The sequence below is a fragment of the Excalfactoria chinensis genome, chromosome 15 (genome assembly GCF_039878825.1).
Source record: "Excalfactoria chinensis isolate bCotChi1 chromosome 15, bCotChi1.hap2, whole genome shotgun sequence".
Lineage (NCBI taxonomy): Eukaryota > Metazoa > Chordata > Aves > Galliformes > Phasianidae > Excalfactoria > Excalfactoria chinensis.
In genome coordinates this window covers 1,440,685-1,458,391 of record NC_092839.1, presented here as the reverse complement: position 1 = coordinate 1,458,391, position 17,707 = coordinate 1,440,685, and the positions used below count along the sequence as shown (strand labels likewise).

The following is a 17,707-nucleotide window of genomic DNA, read 5'->3' as shown; positions in this document are numbered from 1 at the left end:
GAGAGCTGGGCTGAAGCCAATGGGATGAGGTTCAACAAGACCAAATGCCGAGTCCTGCACTTTGGCCACCTCAAGTACCTCACCTGGGGAACTGATTGATGCTCGGCTCAGCATGAGCCCACAGTGTGCCCGGGTGGCCAAGAGAGCCAACGGCATCCTGGCCTGTATAAGAAATAGTGTGGCCAGCAGGAGCAGAGAGGTGATCATCCCTCTGTACTCAGCTCTGGTGAGGCCGCATCTCGAGTACTGTGTGCAGTTTGGGGCTCCTCACTACAAGAAAGACGTTGAGGCCCTGGAACGTGTCCAGAGAAGGGCAGCGAAACTGGTGAGGGGTCTGGAGCACAAGTCTTATGAGGAGCGGCTCAGGGAGCTGGGATTGTTCAGCCTGGAGAAGAGGAGGCTCAGGGGAGACCCCACTGCACTCTAGAACCTCCTGAAGGGAGGCTGTGATGAGCTGGGGATTGGCCTCTTCTCTGGTGTCATTAGTGACAGGACCAGAGGGAATGGCTTCAGGCTACAGCAGGGAGATTCAGGCTGGACATGAGGAGGTGTCACTGCCCAGAAGGGCTGGTCAGGCACTGCAATGCACTGCACAGGGATGAGGTGCAGTCAGTGACCATGGGGGTGTTCAAGGACAGACTGGGCGTTGTGCTGAGGGACGTGGGTTGGTGGGAGCTGCTGGTAATTGTTGGTAACAGCTGCACGGTTGGACTGGATGATCCTGTAGGTCTTTTCCAACCTTGTGATTCTGTGATTTTATGATCTCCATTGCAGAGCTGGATACCGAGGGTGGACGGGAAGAAAAGGGAAGGGAACGAGGGCGAGGAAGGAAGAAAGGAAAAGGGAAGGGAAAGGAAAGGAAAGAAAGCGAGAGGAAAGGCACGAAACAAGACGTTCATTACCGGGTCCTTTAACGGCAGCCGCCCCCCCACCCCAACAGGCCCCGAGCCGCGTGACAGGAAGTGCTTGGCGGCGGCGGAGAGCACTTCCGGGGCGGTGCAGCATGGCGGCAGAGCGGGGCCGGTGAGCGGGGCCGGGAGGAGCGGGCTGTGCTGCGGGCGGGGCGGGGCCTCGGGGCGGGGCCTCGGTGCGGGGCCTCGGTGCGGGGCCTCGGTGCGGGGCCTCGGTGCGGGGGCACGGAGGAGCTGCCGGCACCCAGAGGCGGCTCCACGGTCTCGCTGCGGAGTCAGCCGGCCGGCCCCAAAAGCCCGGAGGCAGAGCCTGAGCCGGCCCGGATGGTGCGGCAGCCTGCTGGGCGCTGTGGGTGCTGTCTGGCGGCTGGGCTCGGTGGTGCCCGAAGCAGAAGCCAAGTGGGAAAAGGAAGGGGGACATGCGGGACGCGAGGAGGGAGTTTTGTACCGTATGTCTCCATTCCATGTGTCTGTGTGCCTTGTTGTTCCAGGTGTCTGAATGAGGACTCCCCGCCGGAATTGGAGTCAAACAAAGCACGGGCAAGGAATGGATCCGCACACCTCGGTGCCGTGTTTGGCTGCGGCAGTGAGTGTGGATGGAGGTTTGTACGGATGGACTCGGGCTGGATTTCAGTGAGCGGGACGAGGCCGGGCTGCAGTTTTGCGTGGCTGTGTTCGTTGCTTTGAAGGGCTGCCTGCATAGGCCGGAGGGAGGGGGAGGGGGAGGGAGCTTTTAACAGTGCGAGCAGTCAGGAGCGCATTCCATTCCTGCTGTGTTGCCGCCACCAGCCCCCTCCTCATCCTATGTGGAATGCCAGGACCAGCAGTGCGGCCGCCATTTTAGAACCCTCCCCACCTTGGTCACCTTGGTCACCGCTGCCGCGCGCAACGCACTCGCCTGTGAGAGCTGTGGCAGATAAGAGCCATGTCAGCAGCAAAGAGGGCGAGGGTGGAAGTTCTCCCAGTTTCAGGTGGGAGGATGGAGCTGGGGGCGAAAAGGAGGAGGGGGCCCGCCATGACCATCAGGCAGAGGAGAGGGGTAAGAGAGCCCTGAGTTTCCATCTCACCTGCACCAGCGTGGTGACCACCACCCAAGTGGAGCCTATGGAGGTGGATCCACGTCCAGATGAGCCCATGGAGGTGGATCCGCCCGCGGCACAGCTGGCCTGGCACCACACCACCGTGCCAGGCCCTGCATTGGCACCATCATAGCTCTACCGTCGCTGGTCCAGGCGCTCGGCTCCTTACCCGCTTTGTGGCCCCTGGCATTAGCTGGGTGGCATTTTTGTAACGTCTGCTCCTCCTTTGGGCCTCTTCTGCAGCCAAGTTCTGTGGGCCCCCAGTCCCATCTTTACCCTGTATGTCCCAGTCCCCGTTTCTCTTGTTGGTTTTAGTGTTGTGTTTAGTTTTAGCATTAGGTGTAGGTTATTGTTCATGTTTTCCTGTTAGGCATAGGTTGCTCATATATATTTTTCATGTTTTAGTGTTAGGAGTAGGTATTGTTGTTGTTTTCCTGTTTGGAGTAGGCTCCTGTTGGTGCTGTAGCGTTAGGAGTAGATGGTTGTTCCCATTGTGGAGTTAGGCATAGGTTACTGTTGGTACTGTCGAGTTAGGCGTGGGTTCCTACCAGCAGCTGGCAGCAAACAGAGCTCGCTCGGTAAGCACACGTCTGCTTTCTTTCTCCCGCGGAGCCGTGAGTGCGACTGCCGTGAGAGCGGAGGTCTGATGCCATCTGCGAGGGATGAGATTTGCATCCAGTGGCATTTCTGTTGCTGAATGTCCAGCAGCAGAGCGTGAGTGGCCGTGAAATGCAGCTGGGCCTCAGGAGAACAGTCTGGAGCTGCGTCACGAGCTTCCTGCGTGGCCAGCGCAAGGTAGGTGTGCCTTACTGTAAGCGTGCGCTGAAGCAGTGTTGGTTAAGCACGGCTCACTCCTCTGTCTGCTACAGATGGGCTTTCTGCGCGCTTTATTTCTGTGGCCGTAGAATTTCCCTCTTTCTTACCATCTGATCTGCAAAGGCTTTTTGGTGGGAAGGTGTTGAGGGACGAGGGAGTAGAAATGGCTTTTGTCACGAGTCATCTGGAAAGGTTTCCATAGTTGAGTGGTTGGAAACATAGGGTTTTAACTTAAAATTGTTTGCGCAGGGTAATGGTTGCGAATACAATTAGAATACAGTTATACAGTGCTCTATCCCCAGAACTTTCCATCCTTTTTCTTAACACAGTTTACGGTTCATTTCAAAACAAACTAACAAAGATGAACTTGGGTTGGCGTAGCCCGTTTTAAATGATCCTTGTGTCTTTTCCAGGCTGGTCGCAGCATGGAGACTTTCCCGAGGCGTTGAGGAACAGACACGAGCCTTTTCTGAAGGCTTCAATGAAATTCTGCCACAGCAGTATCTGCAGTATTTTGATGCTAAGGAGCTGGAGGTAAAGGATTCTTTGACTATTGCCAGATCCAGGCTGATACTCGTAATCCTTAGATGTCAGTCAGTGTCTGAAGAGCAGAGTTCATTAAGGCTGGCGGTTCTGTTTTCAGGATGCGTGAGAGAAGCCTTATGTATACGTTAGTATTTGGTTACTGTGTTGTTCTTCACTTTCTTCTTTGCAACCAACTTAGACACATTTCTAATGTTAAGATTTAGCCAGCATAAATTTTTTGGCTAACAGTGTTTTTGTAATCCTTGACAATGTGATTTGCGTGTGTTTAAAGAGTGAGCAATTGGAAAGCAAGGGAGATAAAAGCCAGATATCGGTGGGTGGTCAGATTACGGAGTGCTTTTGGTCTCTCCAAATTATACTCTGCAGCAGAACATTGTATTTCTAGCACAGAATGGTACGGTTAGGCAATGGCAAAGTATACATTCCTAGTTTGAATGTCTGAATACAAATGTTTTCACGGCTGGGTTTTCCCTTTTGTGGCCTCTCCACATTTTCTTTGTGAGCGGATGTTATTTGCTGTGGAAGTTTGAGAGTTTAATATTAAAAATGAGCGTACTGTGATTGCAGGTGCTTTGAAGTACAGTAGTATTGAAGTACAATAGTCGTGCTGTAGAAGCAAAGTAGTAGCTTGTAGTTTCCATGTTTCCATGTGGGTGCCCCAGTCCCAAAGGGGGATTCCCTTGTGGAAGGAGGGGGAGGGTAAAAGAGGCCGAGGGCCCTTTTCTCGGGGCCGGCTCCTCTGTGCCCTCTTGCTGTCTGGAGAGAAGGGCTGCCCGCTGGGCACAGGGAGCACCTTGTAGCTCCCGTGCCGTGCCCTGCCATCCAGCCCCCTCCTCATCCTATGCAGAATGCCACTCCCAGCAGCACAGGTGCCATTTTGGAATCTTCCCCATGTCACAGCTGTCACCTTGGTTGCTGCTGCCCCACTCGGTGCACTTGCCTCAGAGAGTGCTGGGCAGGTGGCAGCCATGTCCAGCACGAAGAGAAGGAGAGATGAGAACAGTGTTGTTTTAAGTGGGAAGAAGGAGCTGGGGGCCCCAGAACCAAAGAGGAGGAGGGGGCTCACCATGATCATCATGTGGAGGAGGGGGAAAGGAGCCCATTTCCATCGTGCCTGGACCAGCCCCGTGACCACCAACCATGTGGAGCCAATGGAGGTGGATCCACCTCTGGATGAGCCGATGGAGGTGGATCCGCCCGCGGCACAGCTGGCCTGGCACCACACCACCGTGCCAAGCCCTGCGTTGGCATGGTCACAGCTTCACCATCGCTGGTCCAGGCGCTCGGCTCCTTACCTGCTGTGCGGCCCCTGCCCCCGGCATTAGGTGGGTGGCATTATTTAACATCTGCTCCTCCTCCACCTTGTTGCTCCTCTGGTTCTGTGGGCCCCCAGTTCCTTCTTCCCCCTGTCGGAGTTAGGTGCCAGTTCTGGGCTTTGTTGTTGACGGTAGTGTTAGGTTAGTGTTAGTGTTCAGTTTAGTTTTAGCGTTAGGCATAGGTTCCTGTTTGTTCTTTAGAGTTAGGCATAGGTTCCTGTTTGTTCTTTAGAGTTAGGCATAGGTTCCTGTTTGTTCTTTAGAGTTAGGCATAGGTTCCTGTTTGTTCTTTAGAGTTAGGCATAGGTTCCTGTTGTTGTTTTAGAGTTAGGCATAGGTTACTATTTGTACTGTAGAGTCAGGCATTGGCTGCTACACTCAAGTAAAAGTAACCGCTGCTCCTTGGGTAAGCACACAGCTGGTTGCTCACCCCGAGCAATGAGTGCCACTGCCCTGAGAGCGGAGGTTTGAAGACTTCTGCGATGAACTGAATTTCCCTCTTGGGACTTTTCCTTTGCAGAACACGGAGGAGCATTGTGTGAGTGGCTGAGAAATGGAGCTGGGACTCAGGAGAGCAACACGTGGCTGTGTCCCAAAGCTCCCGTGTGGCCATTTCAAGGTAGGCGCGCCTTACCGTAAGCGTTGTTCAAGCACAGCTCCTGGCACTGTCTGCAACAGATCGCTCTCTGCGTGCTTTCTTTCAGTCGCTGGTGTTGTGCAGCACAGCCATGGCACGGCCCTCAGTGCGTACCCGAGGAGTGTGAAAAGGTAGGTGGTGAATTTCCATCTTGCTAACGCTAGGACTAGGAATGATGAGCATTCCTCAAAGAGTGGCCACGAAGGTGTGATCTGCCTCTGGGAGAAGTTGATTCTCGCCTCTTCAGCTTTTCCCTTCTTTTCTGTCCACCTGTCCTTTCCAGCTCCTCCTCCCCGCAGCTGCAAGTGGGGCAGTGCTCGAGTGTGAGGAATCTTCCTCGGCAGGCGGTAACAGACGATGCAGCTGCGAGTTTCTTGTCCTTCCTTGTTCCTGGGTCAGTAGCCCAAGGCTATCTTCCAAACAGCTCTCTAAGTCAGCCTGTGCCAGCAGCGTGCGTGAGAGAAATAGTGCCTCTTTTTTCCCTCTTGCAGCAAGCTGCCCCCGTGAGAGCAGTAGAGCAGCAGGCTGTCTTGGGAGAGAGTGAAGAAAGCCGAGGCAAGGCAAGCGCTGCTCAGCTGAGGAAGAAAGCCGAGAAGGAAAGCAGAGAGCAACGATGAGGGCTTGAGCGAGAAGCCACAAAGGACAGCAGAACCGCCTGCAACGCTTCCTCAGAGGTGACACCAAAAGCAGCTGACTGAACAGTCCGGTTTTTCGGCACGGCCGTGCTTTCCCTGTTGTGGACGGAGCAGAGGAAGGAAGTGAACTGGAAGGGAAGGGCTTGTGCTGCGTTAGAAGCAAAGAGGGCTTCACCTGTGCAGGACTTGATGTATGGCAAGAGCTGGAGATGCTGCGTTCCTTCAGGGTGTGTCTCTTGAGGGCCAGGGCTGGTGTAGGGTTAGGTTGAAATAGGGCTGGCCGGGACTGGAGAGAGAATAGGTGACGTAGCCCTGGGGTCAGGCTTCTCCTTGGGTCTGACTGGAGGCCAAGTGACTGATTGCTGGGCGGAAATCCAGGGCACCAGGGTTTCATTTTGGGGAAGGGGCAGGGTAATAAATAGAAGCCAAATCCTTTTGTACGCAATAAAAGTGAAGCAGACTTTCTAAAACTGGTGCTGCCTCTTTCAGTTGTTCAGCGTGCACTGAAGCAGTGTTGGTTAAGCACGGCTCACTCCTCTGTCTGCAACAGATGGGCTTTCTGCGTGCCTTATTTCTGTGGCCGGCGTTGTAGAGAGCAGCAGCAGCAAGGCCGTGAACATGTCCATAACCAGGTATGTGAACGTGGGTAACTTTAACCGTGTGAATGATGTTATTGTTCATAGTAGCAAGGCAATGGTCACGTGTTTGTGATGGAACTCAGGTATAGATTTATTCTTGCCTGGTAAGCTTTTCCCTTCTTTGACCTCCACCCGTCTGCTCTTGCTTCTATTCCCCTCACCTGCAAGTGCAGCAATACTGAAGGCTGAGGGCTCTTGCTTAAAGTTGCTTAAAGGGCAACTGAAATGCAAGTTTGATGTCCCTCTCTGTTCTTCGGTCGGTAGCCCAAGGATATCTTCAGAGCAGCTCTCTAAGTCAGCCTGGCAATGTTTCTAGCAGGAAGTGACCCCGTCGCAGTGCCTGAGAGTAACGATGCCTCTTGTTCCCTCCTCGCAGCAGGCAGCCTCCATGAGAGCAGTAGAGCAGCAGGCTGTCTGCGCTATGGCTGCTGAACGGCATTTCTGGCCACCTGAGATCCCTGAGCCCACGCTAATGGAGACTGTGCTGCGCCATGGACTCTTCTATGGAGCCGTTTTGCAGCTCGTGTGTGTGCTGGCCATCATGCTGCCAGTTTCCAAGTTCCCAGAGGCAGTAAGTGGTGCTCCTGCAGGCTGAGAGAAAGGCACGGGCAACCGGCTGGGAGGGAACCGTCAAATACAAGATACGAAATACAAAAATATTGATGCTATAGATACAGCTCAGTTTGCATTTTTATTAGAGTCTGTGTCAACAAATATAATGTCACTGAAGAAATGGCTTTTTTGGCCATTAAAGGACAAAACACAATCTTTTGATTTGCATGAAGCAGTAAAAACAACACTGAAGAGATTTTTTTTATCCTTTGACAGCATCTCTGGGTCTTTAATGTCCCTTCCCACCCAAGCCATTCCACAATTCTATATTTCCATGATGTAAATGTGAAAATATCAGCCGTGGTCTCCTGCTGCTTTAGATGACTGGGAATCCTCAGCCCCAGGGACAGTGTCCATAGCAAGCCCAGGGGGAGCCTGGCCCTTGTGGTGGAACAGATCTGCCCAGCGGGAAACGCTCCCAGTAATTCCTCCCCAGCGGCCTGGCACTCACCCACTAAGGGGTGCCACAAGCACCCACTCTATGCAGCCCTGCTACACAGGAGGAGCAGCCCGTGGGGAGGCCCAGCCAGCATCCTGGGGATGTGAGGTCACTATGCCCTGCCGCATCGCTGCCTTGTGCCATGAGGTCACAATGCCCAGTTGCTTGCCCCAGGCATTCTGTGCCCCAGTAGCAGCACTTGCTGTGGCTGCAGCGGTGGTGGTGACAGCATGGCACGAGTACTGGGGGCCACGGCCCCCACCTGCCTTGCCTTCCTCCTCCTACTGATGGCCATGTGTTCCCAGAAGACTTGTGCTGCTCCGTGGCGAGGAGCAGGTGGGTGCGCAGAGATGGGGTCAAAAATGAGCAGAACTGAGGGTGAGAAGCCCAGGTTCTTGTTCCCGTGGCTCTGTGCCATGCTGCCCTAGGGCTGCCTTTGATGGGAGGGGTGTTGGAACAGGGGGGACAGGCAGCACTGCAGGAGCTGGGCAAGGGCACGAGGAAGCACTGCGCTCCCATGGCTCTGCCGCTGGCTGGCTGGAGCATGCTCTTGATCCTGGGGGTGTCCTAGGGGAGAACTCGGAAGATGTGTGCTGGGAAAAGCAGGAGCATTTCTGCTCCAGCTGCCTGATGCTCCCCATAGAAAAATCCCGGTTCCCAACAGAGACCCCCAGCTGCAGCCCAGATGGGTTCAGGCACCTTTTCTTTGTATGCTCTTCCATGTGGTCCCGTAAGGGTGTTGCATGTGGCCGGGAGAGAGCATTTGTAAAGCTGCCGAGTGCCAGGCTCCAGGTTACCCTGGCCACTCTATAGCTTTGGCAATCTAGTCCTGAGTCTCCCATCCCGTTACCTGGCCCCTTCCCCGTCACTAAGGGAGAGGAAGATCACAACATGCAATGGGAACATCCCTCTTCTGTTCTTTATTCTAGATGATGACATTGGTATTCCTTCTCCAGACGACTGGAAGGGGACTGCTTTTGTGCCTCAGGGAAAACTCCGAGGTAAGTTGTGAGTGTCTGTTTCCTTGGAGGTAGAAAAATAAGTGCTGTAATAGCTTATTTGGGTCCGTAAGGACTTCCAAAGGTCTTTCTAGTCTCTTTGTACTTTGAAGGTTATACGCAGATCAGTCACGAGTATTTCTTTACTTGGAGAATTGTCACATTTCAGTGGGAAGGCGGCCCTTGCCAGTCTTTGCTTTTATGCCTTTGCTGGTTGGGCCATGTCATTCCCTGACCTGCAGCCAGTCCTCGCAGGTCACTGCAGGAAAAAAACCAAAGCAGACCTCAGTGTGCAGTGGAAGCTCTCCTCACCTGTGTCTGATCACTCTTGTGCCTGCAGGCCTCCTTGGTGCATTACCAGCGCAGAGTCGTGTCCCTGAGCCTGGGGTGGATGCCAGAGGTAAGTCACCAGTCTTCATCTCATGATCTCTGCTCATATTTGGTTGTGGAAGTTCAGGAGGGGTTCAGCTTTTCACTGCCTGGTGATTTCTTCTCCATGAGAAGCTTGGGTACTCACTGTATCTTGGGTGCTGCATGCTCCCAGCATCCTGTTGACTTTGTCTCCGTACATCAGAGATCTCCCCAGTAAGAAAAACTTGAGAGGCCAAATGTTCTTCCGTGCCATCTCTGAGGATTGTTTCACATGGCCTGGAGAGAGTATCTGGAAAGCTGCTGAGTGCCAGCCAACTGCCCACCTGGCCTCTCTGCAGCTTTGCAACTGTTGACCCAGGTCTGGGTGCCATGTCATCACCTGAGCTCCTTCCAGTCACTGCAGGTCCCTAAGGAAGAGAGAAATCACAGCATACCATGGCACCCAAACAGCAGCACCCTGGCAGATGAGTGGCATCTGCTCAGCTGCCCCCAGGCATCAACACCAGGAGATGTTTCTCATCGATGCGTGATTACGGCTGTGCCTATAAGCAGTGCCTTGCCAAAGCCTCAGCATCATCCAGCCTGTGAGCCTCAGGGCAATCCCAAAGGAAAGGGCCTTTAGATCTCGCCCTTCCTCTTCCACCCCCTTCCCTTCTCCAGGCAGTTCTGCACACGGTTCCTTTTTGGACTGGCACGGTACCACTGCAGGCACCCAACAACTATTTGCCAGATGCTTCTGTGTGGCAGGGAGAGGAGAGTGCTGTGGAGCAGTGCTGTCATTGCAGTCTAAACAGGTGTCTGACGGGAGCTGCTCTGTCTGTGTTTGTTGACAGCTCCGAGTGGAGTTGAATGGGATCCAGCTTCCCAGCTGAGCACCAGGACAGAAGCCCCAGCAACTCGAATGGGTACGTCACGAGACTTTACTTCCTTTGAGAGATGCCAGCTCACAGTCCTAATGTCAGCCAGGCATGTCTGCAGGTGTGAGTGAGAATGCACACCTGTGTGTGTGTGCCCTGCCCTCGCACCATCCCCTGGTCCCATTCAGTGATGTCGTTGTGTGTTTATGTAAGTTGCAGCGTGTGGTGAAAAGTTCTCGTTCTTTGGTTGCAGAAGCGCCTCCAGGGAAGGCCGTGCTAAATCCTTAGTTGTGCTGGAACCCCACAGGCATCCCAGGGGTGGCTGTTGTTGTTACTGACTTCACTAAAAAGACCATTCAGTTTAATACCTTGTTTGTCTGAAAGTTATCTTAATGCTTTCTGTTTAGGTCCTGAGAAACAGAAAGAGGCCCCGAAAAGAGGAAAATATCTGCAGACGCTGCCCCCTCTGCTAATGAAAATCATGAAGGACAATGCACGTGGTGAGTGTATTTCTGTCTGTTCCCTGAAAGACTCGCGAAGCTGAGTTTCTAGAAATACGTGTGGAGAAACTGTAGCGTGCACAGCAAGAAAGGACGGATCAGAGCCCTGCTGTGGTGATGCCTCTGTGTCTGGGCTGGCTTGCAGATTTTGCTGCTCTCTTTGAAGGGCGGAATTTAGCATCATTTTGCAACTTGCCAGAATTGCACAAGGTGCACCGTGGACAAGAAGCTTGCCTGCAACCTGCTGGTCTCCCAGCAGGACAGGTCTTGCTGTCCACGTTCACAAACTGGAAAGTGTTGAGCACTTCAGTTTGTGTCCCAGAACAGCATGCTGTTTGCACTGGGAATGAGGCATGTCACAAAAAGCCCGGGCTTTGTTCCTAAATTTTACTGACGTGTCCTGAGAACTGGTGCCTCCTGAATGCTGTAGCCATCAAATAACTCGATCATCCCGGAACCTTGATGATCCGGGCAAGAGAGACGTAAACACAGGTGCTGTGGGGTTAACTCTCTCTTCAAATCTACTGCTGCATCACACGGCTTATATACTAGCATGGCTTCCACGCATGTGTGTCCCTTCCCACACCCAGAGTCCTCCGTTGCATAAATGGTGTCATCACGGGGCATCCGGCAAAGCGCTTCTTCCTATCCCTGTTCCATGGTTCTGCTTCAGCTGCTTCGGCTGTTGTTATCTTAGCAGTTCTTTCCTCAGGCCCATCCCCTGGTTGACCTTATTCCCAGACACTGAAGATACCATCTTCCCAATGAGAAGCAGTTACTTACAATCCCACTCTCTTACCTCCTTTCTAAAGAGATAGGTGGACAGCCTGTGCATTGGATTGCATTTCAGAATGGCCACGTTAGCACACTGCCTGTCGCCCTGGTAGAAGAGGCCGTGCACACAACTGCAACTCCAGCTCCAGGTAAGAGCCGCTCATAGAGCTCCGTGGCCGTGGTTAGAGTTGCTCCTCTCCTACTGCAGCCAGTTCCCAGGGGCTTAGGAACTTTCTCCTTTTGGGAACTAGGCCACCAGAACCACATTCAGCAGATAAGGAGAGGAAACGGGACCCTCCATTGTACCTCCTGTGCACAGTCCCCTCATTCCAGCGCTTGCTGTGCTTCCCTTGAGCCGCCAGGAACAACAGCAGCCCGGAGCGGGATTCTTCCTGTGGTTGTTCTTGTCCCTGTCACTCAAAGCAGCAGCTGGTGAAACAGATTCACATTGTTTTTCCAGGTGTGTTTGGTGAGGGACATGCAAATGCTGCAGAGGATAACTTTGTAGAGAAGTACTGCCTGGGATTTGGTGCAGCTGTCCTGGTTACCATGCTGATAGCAATGTTTTCATGCTATCGTCTCATCCGGCAACGGAGGCAGATAAACCAGTGAGTTCTTGTTCACCCCACAACCATCCTGCCCACCTCTTTACTATAGGGCTCCTGTGAGCCAGGAGGCATTTCTAGTTAAAGCAGCATAGAGAAGCCAGTTAGTTGTTGCCTAACGCTGTCTACAGAGATTGACGCTGTCAGATGTTTTAACTGACCTCGCCATTCCTGCAGCGTGTTCTTACTGCTGGGCCTGAGACAGGCCAGGAGCTGAGGGTGGCTCTAGCATGCACTGTGAGGAAGGAGAGCAGGGGGCTCTCCTGTGCCCTCAGCACGTTTCTCTCTCTGCAGGCGCCTTGCTGAAGCTGCTGAAGCTGAGCGTATTGCCCACAGCTACACCTCGCGCTTGGACAGACGGCTTGCTCGCCTCAAGGCGCTGGGCAGAAAAGACACGGCACCAACAGCCAGTGCCTGTGCAGTGACGATCTGCCCACCAGCCGCTGAGCACCACCAGAGCGGCCACTGCCAGGCCTGATGGCAGCTGTAAAACCTCTGCCTGGAAGAAGTATGACAGGCCCGGCAGCCCCAAGATCCCCCCAGCACCACCTCTCTCTTCATGCTCCTCTCTGCCATTGGTCAGGGGGTGGGAGCATCATCATTATCGGTCAACACAACGGGGGGTTCTTTCTTTAACGTCCTTATTACACCTTCTGAACTGAGTATAGCTTTTCTACAAAAACTCGTATTCAAAACGTCTCTAACTGTATAGATATTGCAAATGAATTCAATAAAATTCAACAACAAAACAAAATAACGAAGAAGCTGCTTCCTACAAAAAGCAGAGTATTCTGATGAGGAGAAAACAGCAATACGAACCTCATGTCCCGTGGGCTGGCTTTGCACTGCCGGGCACATCGTCTCGCCTGGGCACTGCAGGTCCTCGCATGGTGGTATGCAGAGACAACAGGGCCAACAGATGAAGTTATCTGAGTTGTGTGCAATACTTATATGACTTGGGAGCTGACAATCCTTGTGGGTCCCTGTCCTGCTTCAATTCATAGGAAGGAGAGGAGGTCCATACATGTATGCCCGGGCATGAGATTAAGAAACAATGGTTCAAATATTGGAGGATGGACGCTATGACGATTTAGTGTGATTGGGAAGGGAAGGCGGGACACAGAAAAGATAGGAAATAGAATCAAGGAGTCTTTATAGGAAGCAAGAGGGAGAGAGAGTCACCACCATGGATCTGGCGTGTTTTGTAGTTCGGTCATTGATCTTCAGTACTGGTGGGCTGTTGGGCGCTGTTGTTCCGCTGACGATGACTGTGACCACGGCAACAATTTCCAATGGTAGTACAGACTTACAAAGAAGTCCAACGTGGTTCAGTCAGCTCTCCTTGGAGTGACAGCTGGAATCCAAAGTGGTTGAGTCAGCTCTCCTTGGAATGGCAGCTTTCTGGCTCTGGGATCTCAGCAGAAACTCCTTTGTTCCCATCTTCTGGGCCTTGCCAGCAGACAAGAGGGAGCAGGGATGCTTCACAGGACACGATGGTATCATTCCCCAATTTTCCCATACCAAGCTGGAGCCAGATCTTCCGCCAGTAAACACTCCTGTGCACCCTCTTCTGGAGGCAAACAGCTCTGGAGGAAGGTGCTTTCAAATGTCCACCAAGTGATGTTGTTTGTAACACAGTAGCACCCATCACTTGCCTCCTCCATAAATCAGTTACAGTCTTGTTGGTGAACCCGAAGGCAAAAGGTCAGCGTGCTGGGACAACAGACACACACCAGTATCACAGAATGACCCAGGTTGGAAGGGACCTCAAGGATCATGAAGTTCCAAACCCCTGCCTGGCAGGGCCACCAAACTTCCACATTTACTAGATCAGGCTGCCCAGTGTCCTGTCCAACCTGGCCCTGAGCACCCCCAGGGACGAGCATCCACAACCTCCCTGGGCAGCCTGTTCCAGGACCTCACCACTCTCCCTGTAAAGAACTTCCCCCTGACATCCAACCTGAATCTTCCCTTCTTCAACTTAATTCCTTTTTACCTTGTCCTGCTATTGTCAGCCCATTCGAAGAGTTTACTCCCCTACTGGATACAGGTTCCCTTCAGGTACTGAAAGGCTGCAATGAGGTCACCCCGCAGCCTTCTCTTCTCCAGGCTGAACAAGCCCAGCTCCCTCAGCCTGTCCTCATAGTGGAGGTGCTCCAGCCCCCCGATCATCTTCATCGCTCTCCTCTGGACCCTTTCCAACAGCTCCACGTCTTTCTTGCACTGAGGGCTCCACACCTGGACACAGTACTCCAGATGGGGCCTCACAAGAGCCGAGTAAGGAGGGAGAATCGCTTCCCTGTCCCTGCTGGCCACCGCTCTCCTGATGGAGCCCAGGACACCGTTTGCCTTCAGAGCTGCCAGAGCGCACTGCTGGCTCATGTTACGTTTCTCGTCCATCAGGACCCCCAGGTCCTTCTCTGCCGAGCTGCTCTCAAGGACCACTCCTCAGTGAGGAAAGCAGAGTCTGTCAAGAGCACCGAGCAGGGAAACAGTGCGAGCCATTGATGTGCCAGAAAGCAAAGGGAAGGGAGGGAAGAAAGGAAGAAAAGCAAGAGAAAGGGGAAAGGGGAGGAGAGACTGGAGAAGAAAGGCAAAGAAAAGAAAGAGAGAAGGAAAGGAAAGGGAAAGCAGAAGCAAAGTTCGGTGCCATCCGAGAGGAATCCTGCAGCGTTCAGGTGTGTGAACGAGGCCTCCCCGTGGGAATTGGCGGTGAGCAAAGGAACGGAGCGAGGAATGGAGCGCCAGGTCTGGGTGCCGTGTTGGACTGAGGCTGTGGAGCCGAACGAAGGTGTGTCCGATGTCCTTCCTGTGGCTGTGGGTGAGCGGGACGAGTCAGGGCTGCGGTCTCGTGCGATGATGTTTGTTAGCAGACTGGGGGCAGGGAGAGGGAGGTTTGGAAAGCGGCAGCAGTCAGGAGCACGTCCCATTTCTAATGGGGTCTGTGGGTCCCCACAGGATGGGCGAGGCAGCGTGGCCCCGTGCGGATTTGGGATGGAATCACAGTGCCTGGAATCCCAACTCAGTCAGAGCTCTTAATTGTAGGGAAGGGTTGAATCCGCCGAGGTGCTCCTCCTCTCACCTTTTCCCCCAGCTTTGTCCTGCTGAAGACAGGCTCGGTCTCTTTCCCCTACAACCACGGTTAACGCAGAAGCTTCTGGAACACCACCGTCTTCCAGGGCCTCCCCGATAGCTGACCAATCAGACATCGGCCCGACTCCTGGCCGCACCCTCAACCAATCCGCGTCTCGTATTCCCACCTGCGACACGCCCCCTGGCATTTGACGGGCGGACGGGGCCGAACCCGGTCGCAGAGCACTGCCCGCCCCCAAGCCCGCCTCTAGCGCCCAGCCGTCCGCAGAAGGATAGAGCGGCAGCCGAGGAGGCGGAGGCTGCTCTCTCTCCTCCCCCGCCTGCGATTGGCTGCGACGCAAGGCGCCGTTGCTGGCGGAATTCCGCCATCTTGTGGCCGTTCCTCCTCTTGGCGGGGCGCGCTCGAGTCACTCGGCGCCATCTTGTCCGCGTCTCGAAACCTGCGACAAGAACAAAGCCCGGACCGCGGAGACCGGCCTGGATCAGGAGCCGCCCCAAGCGGTGCCCGAATCTGCTCTGCACGTTTCCCTTCTGCTGTGGGGGCTTTCAGTGCGCTGAGTATTAGTCCCCAGGTCATTAATTCTGCAGCTTTTTGACCACTTACTGCATGCCGGCTGAGCAACCACATGATGAAATCCCACCGTTTTGAATCTAAAGCATGTAATGGGGAGACCAGCTCCTCGTCTTTCTCCTTCTTGGAGGGGACATTAAAAAGTACCTTGATCAGTCGCTCCATAGCTAACGTACAGGCTTGGTGCTGGGCTGCACAGGGATTTTGACCCCGAGTGGAAGGTCCAGCAGCCCGCTACCTCCTGCTCCAACTTCCCGTCCTCCGGGTCGGAGCTAGAAAGACAAAGACACGCTTGGACACTCAGACACTCTGCTCCCTTTGGCAGCTCCCTCCCCACTTCTGTACCCGATGCTGGGATGTGCAGAGAGATGTGATTCCCTGCAAGCCTTCTTTTAAGCTGAGGGCTCTTGTTTAAAGTTAAAATCCCTCTTGCTGTCTGGAGAGAAGGGCTGCCCGCTGGGCACAGGGAGCACCTTGTAGCTCCCATGCCATGCCCTGCCCTCCAGCCCCCTCCTCATCCTATGCAGAATGCCACTCCCAGCAGCACAGGTGCCATTTTGGAATCTTCCCCATGTCACAGCTGTCACCTTGGTTGCTGCTGCCCCACTCGGTGCACTTGCCTCAGAGAGTGCTGGGCAGGTGGCAGCCATGTCCAGAACGAAGAGAAGGAGAGATGAGAACAGTGTTGTTTTAAGTGGGAAGAAGGAGCTGGGGGCCCCAGAACCGAAGAGGAGGAGGGGGCTCACCATGATCATCATGTGGAGGAGGGGGAAAGGAGCCCATTTCCATCATGCCTGGACCAGCCCCGTGACCACCAACCATGTGGAGCCGATGGAGGTGGATCCACCTCCGGATGAGCCGATGGAGGTGGATCCGCCCGCGGCACAGCTGGCCTGGCACCACACCACCGTGCCAAGCCCCGCGTTGGCATGGTCACAGCTTCACCATCGCTGGTCCAGGCGCTCGGCTCCTTACCTGCTGTGCGGCCCCCGCCCCCGGCATTAGCTGGGTGGCATTATTTAACATCTGCTCCTCCTCCACCTTGTTGCTCCTCTGGTTCTGTGGGCCCCCAGTTCCTTCTTCCCCCTGTCGGAGTTAGGTGCCAGTTCTGGGCTTTGTTGTTGACGGTAGTGTTAGGTTAGTGTTCAGTTTAGTTTTAGCGTTAGGCATAGGTTCCTGTTTGTTCTTTAGAGTTAGGCATAGGTTCCTGTTTGTTCTTTAGAGTTAGGCATAGGTTCCTGTTGTTGTTTTAGAGTTAGGCACAGGTGCCTGTTGTTATTTTAGAGTTAGGCATAGGTTACTATTTGTACTGTAGAGTCAGGCATTGGCTGCTACACTCAAGTAAAAGTAACCGCTGCTCCTTGGGTAAGCACACAGCTGGTTGCTCACCCCGAGCAATGAGTGCCACTGCCCTGAGAGCGGAGGTTTGAAGACTTCTGCGATGAACTGAATTTCCCTCTTGGGACTTTTCCTTTGCAGAACACGGAGGAGCATTGTGTGAGTGGGTGAGAAATGGAGCTGGGACTCAGGAGAGCAACACGTGGCTGTGTCCCAAAGCTCCCGTGTGGCCATTTCAAGGTAGGCGCGCCTTACCGTAAGCGTTGTTCAAGCACAGCTCCTGGCACTGTCTGCAACAGATCGCTCTCTGCGTGCTTCCTTTCAGTCGCTGGTGTTGTGCAGCACAGCCACGGCACGGCCCTCAGTGCGTACCCGAGGAGTGTGAAAATGTAGGTGGTGAATTTCCATCTTGCTAACGCTAGGATTAGGAATGATGAGCATTCCTCAAAGAGTGGCCACGAAGGTGTGATCTGCCTCTGGGAGAAGTTGATTCTCGCCTCTTCAGCTTTTCCCTTCTTTTCTGTCCACCTGTCCTTTCCAGCTCCTCCTCCCCGCAGCTGCAAGTGGGGCAGTGCTCGAGTGTGAGGAATCTTCCTCGGCAGGCGGTAACAGACGATGCAGCTGCGAGTTTCTTGTCCTTCCTTGTTCCTGGGTCAGTAGCCCAAGGCTATCTTCCGAACAGCTCTCTAAGTCAGCCTGTGCCAGCAGCGTGCGTGAGAGAAATAGTGCCTCTTTTTTCCCTCTTGCAGCAAGCTGCCCCCGTGAGAGCAGTAGAGCAGCAGGCTGTCTTGGGAGAGAGTGAAGAAAGCCGAGGCAAGGCAAGCGCTGCTCAGCTGAGGAAGAAAGCCAAGAAGGAAAGCAGAGAGCAACGATGAGGGCTTGAGCGAGAAGCCACAAAGGACAGCAGAACCGCCTGCAACGCTTCCTCAGAGGTGGCACCAAAAGCAGCTGACTGAACAGTCCGGTTTTC

The 17,707-nt window shown here is 53.8% G+C and overlaps 1 protein-coding gene across 7 annotated transcripts; it reads left to right on the top strand.

Moving 5' to 3' along the window:
* The first annotated feature begins 4,355 nt into the window (after positions 1 to 4,355).
* On the top strand, positions 4,356 to 12,452 carry LOC140259030 (uncharacterized). Of its 7 annotated transcripts, none has more exons than XM_072349952.1 (11): positions 4,356 to 5,287; positions 5,589 to 5,699; positions 5,797 to 6,167; positions 6,955 to 7,149; positions 8,559 to 8,630; positions 8,968 to 9,027; positions 9,833 to 9,904; positions 10,264 to 10,356; positions 11,169 to 11,279; positions 11,591 to 11,738; positions 12,030 to 12,452. In XM_072349952.1, the coding sequence occupies exons 7-11, from the start codon at positions 9,901 to 9,903 to the stop codon at positions 12,211 to 12,213; spliced, it is 540 nt and encodes a 179-aa protein (XP_072206053.1). In that variant the 5' UTR covers positions 4,356 to 5,287; positions 5,589 to 5,699; positions 5,797 to 6,167; positions 6,955 to 7,149; positions 8,559 to 8,630; positions 8,968 to 9,027; positions 9,833 to 9,900; the 3' UTR covers positions 12,214 to 12,452. The 7 variants fall into 7 exon arrangements, with proteins under 7 accessions (XP_072206053.1, XP_072206052.1, XP_072206051.1 ...); XM_072349951.1 differs by having other exon boundaries at positions 6,491 to 7,149; XM_072349950.1 differs by having other exon boundaries at positions 6,430 to 7,149.
* Positions 12,453 to 17,707: the final 5,255 nt, after the last annotated feature.

Excerpts from the sequence above, each read along its gene's own strand:
- LOC140259030 (XM_072349947.1), top strand. The coding sequence starts at position 6,134 with ATGGCAAGAGCTGGAGATGCTGCGTTCCTTCAGG. Across the intron at positions 6,573-6,954 it reads GTGAACATGTCCATAACCAG|CAGGCAGCCTCCATGAGAGC; the intron begins GTATGTGAACGT and ends CCCTCCTCGCAG. Across the intron at positions 8,631-8,967 it reads GCCTCAGGGAAAACTCCGAG|GCCTCCTTGGTGCATTACCA; the intron begins GTAAGTTGTGAG and ends TTGTGCCTGCAG.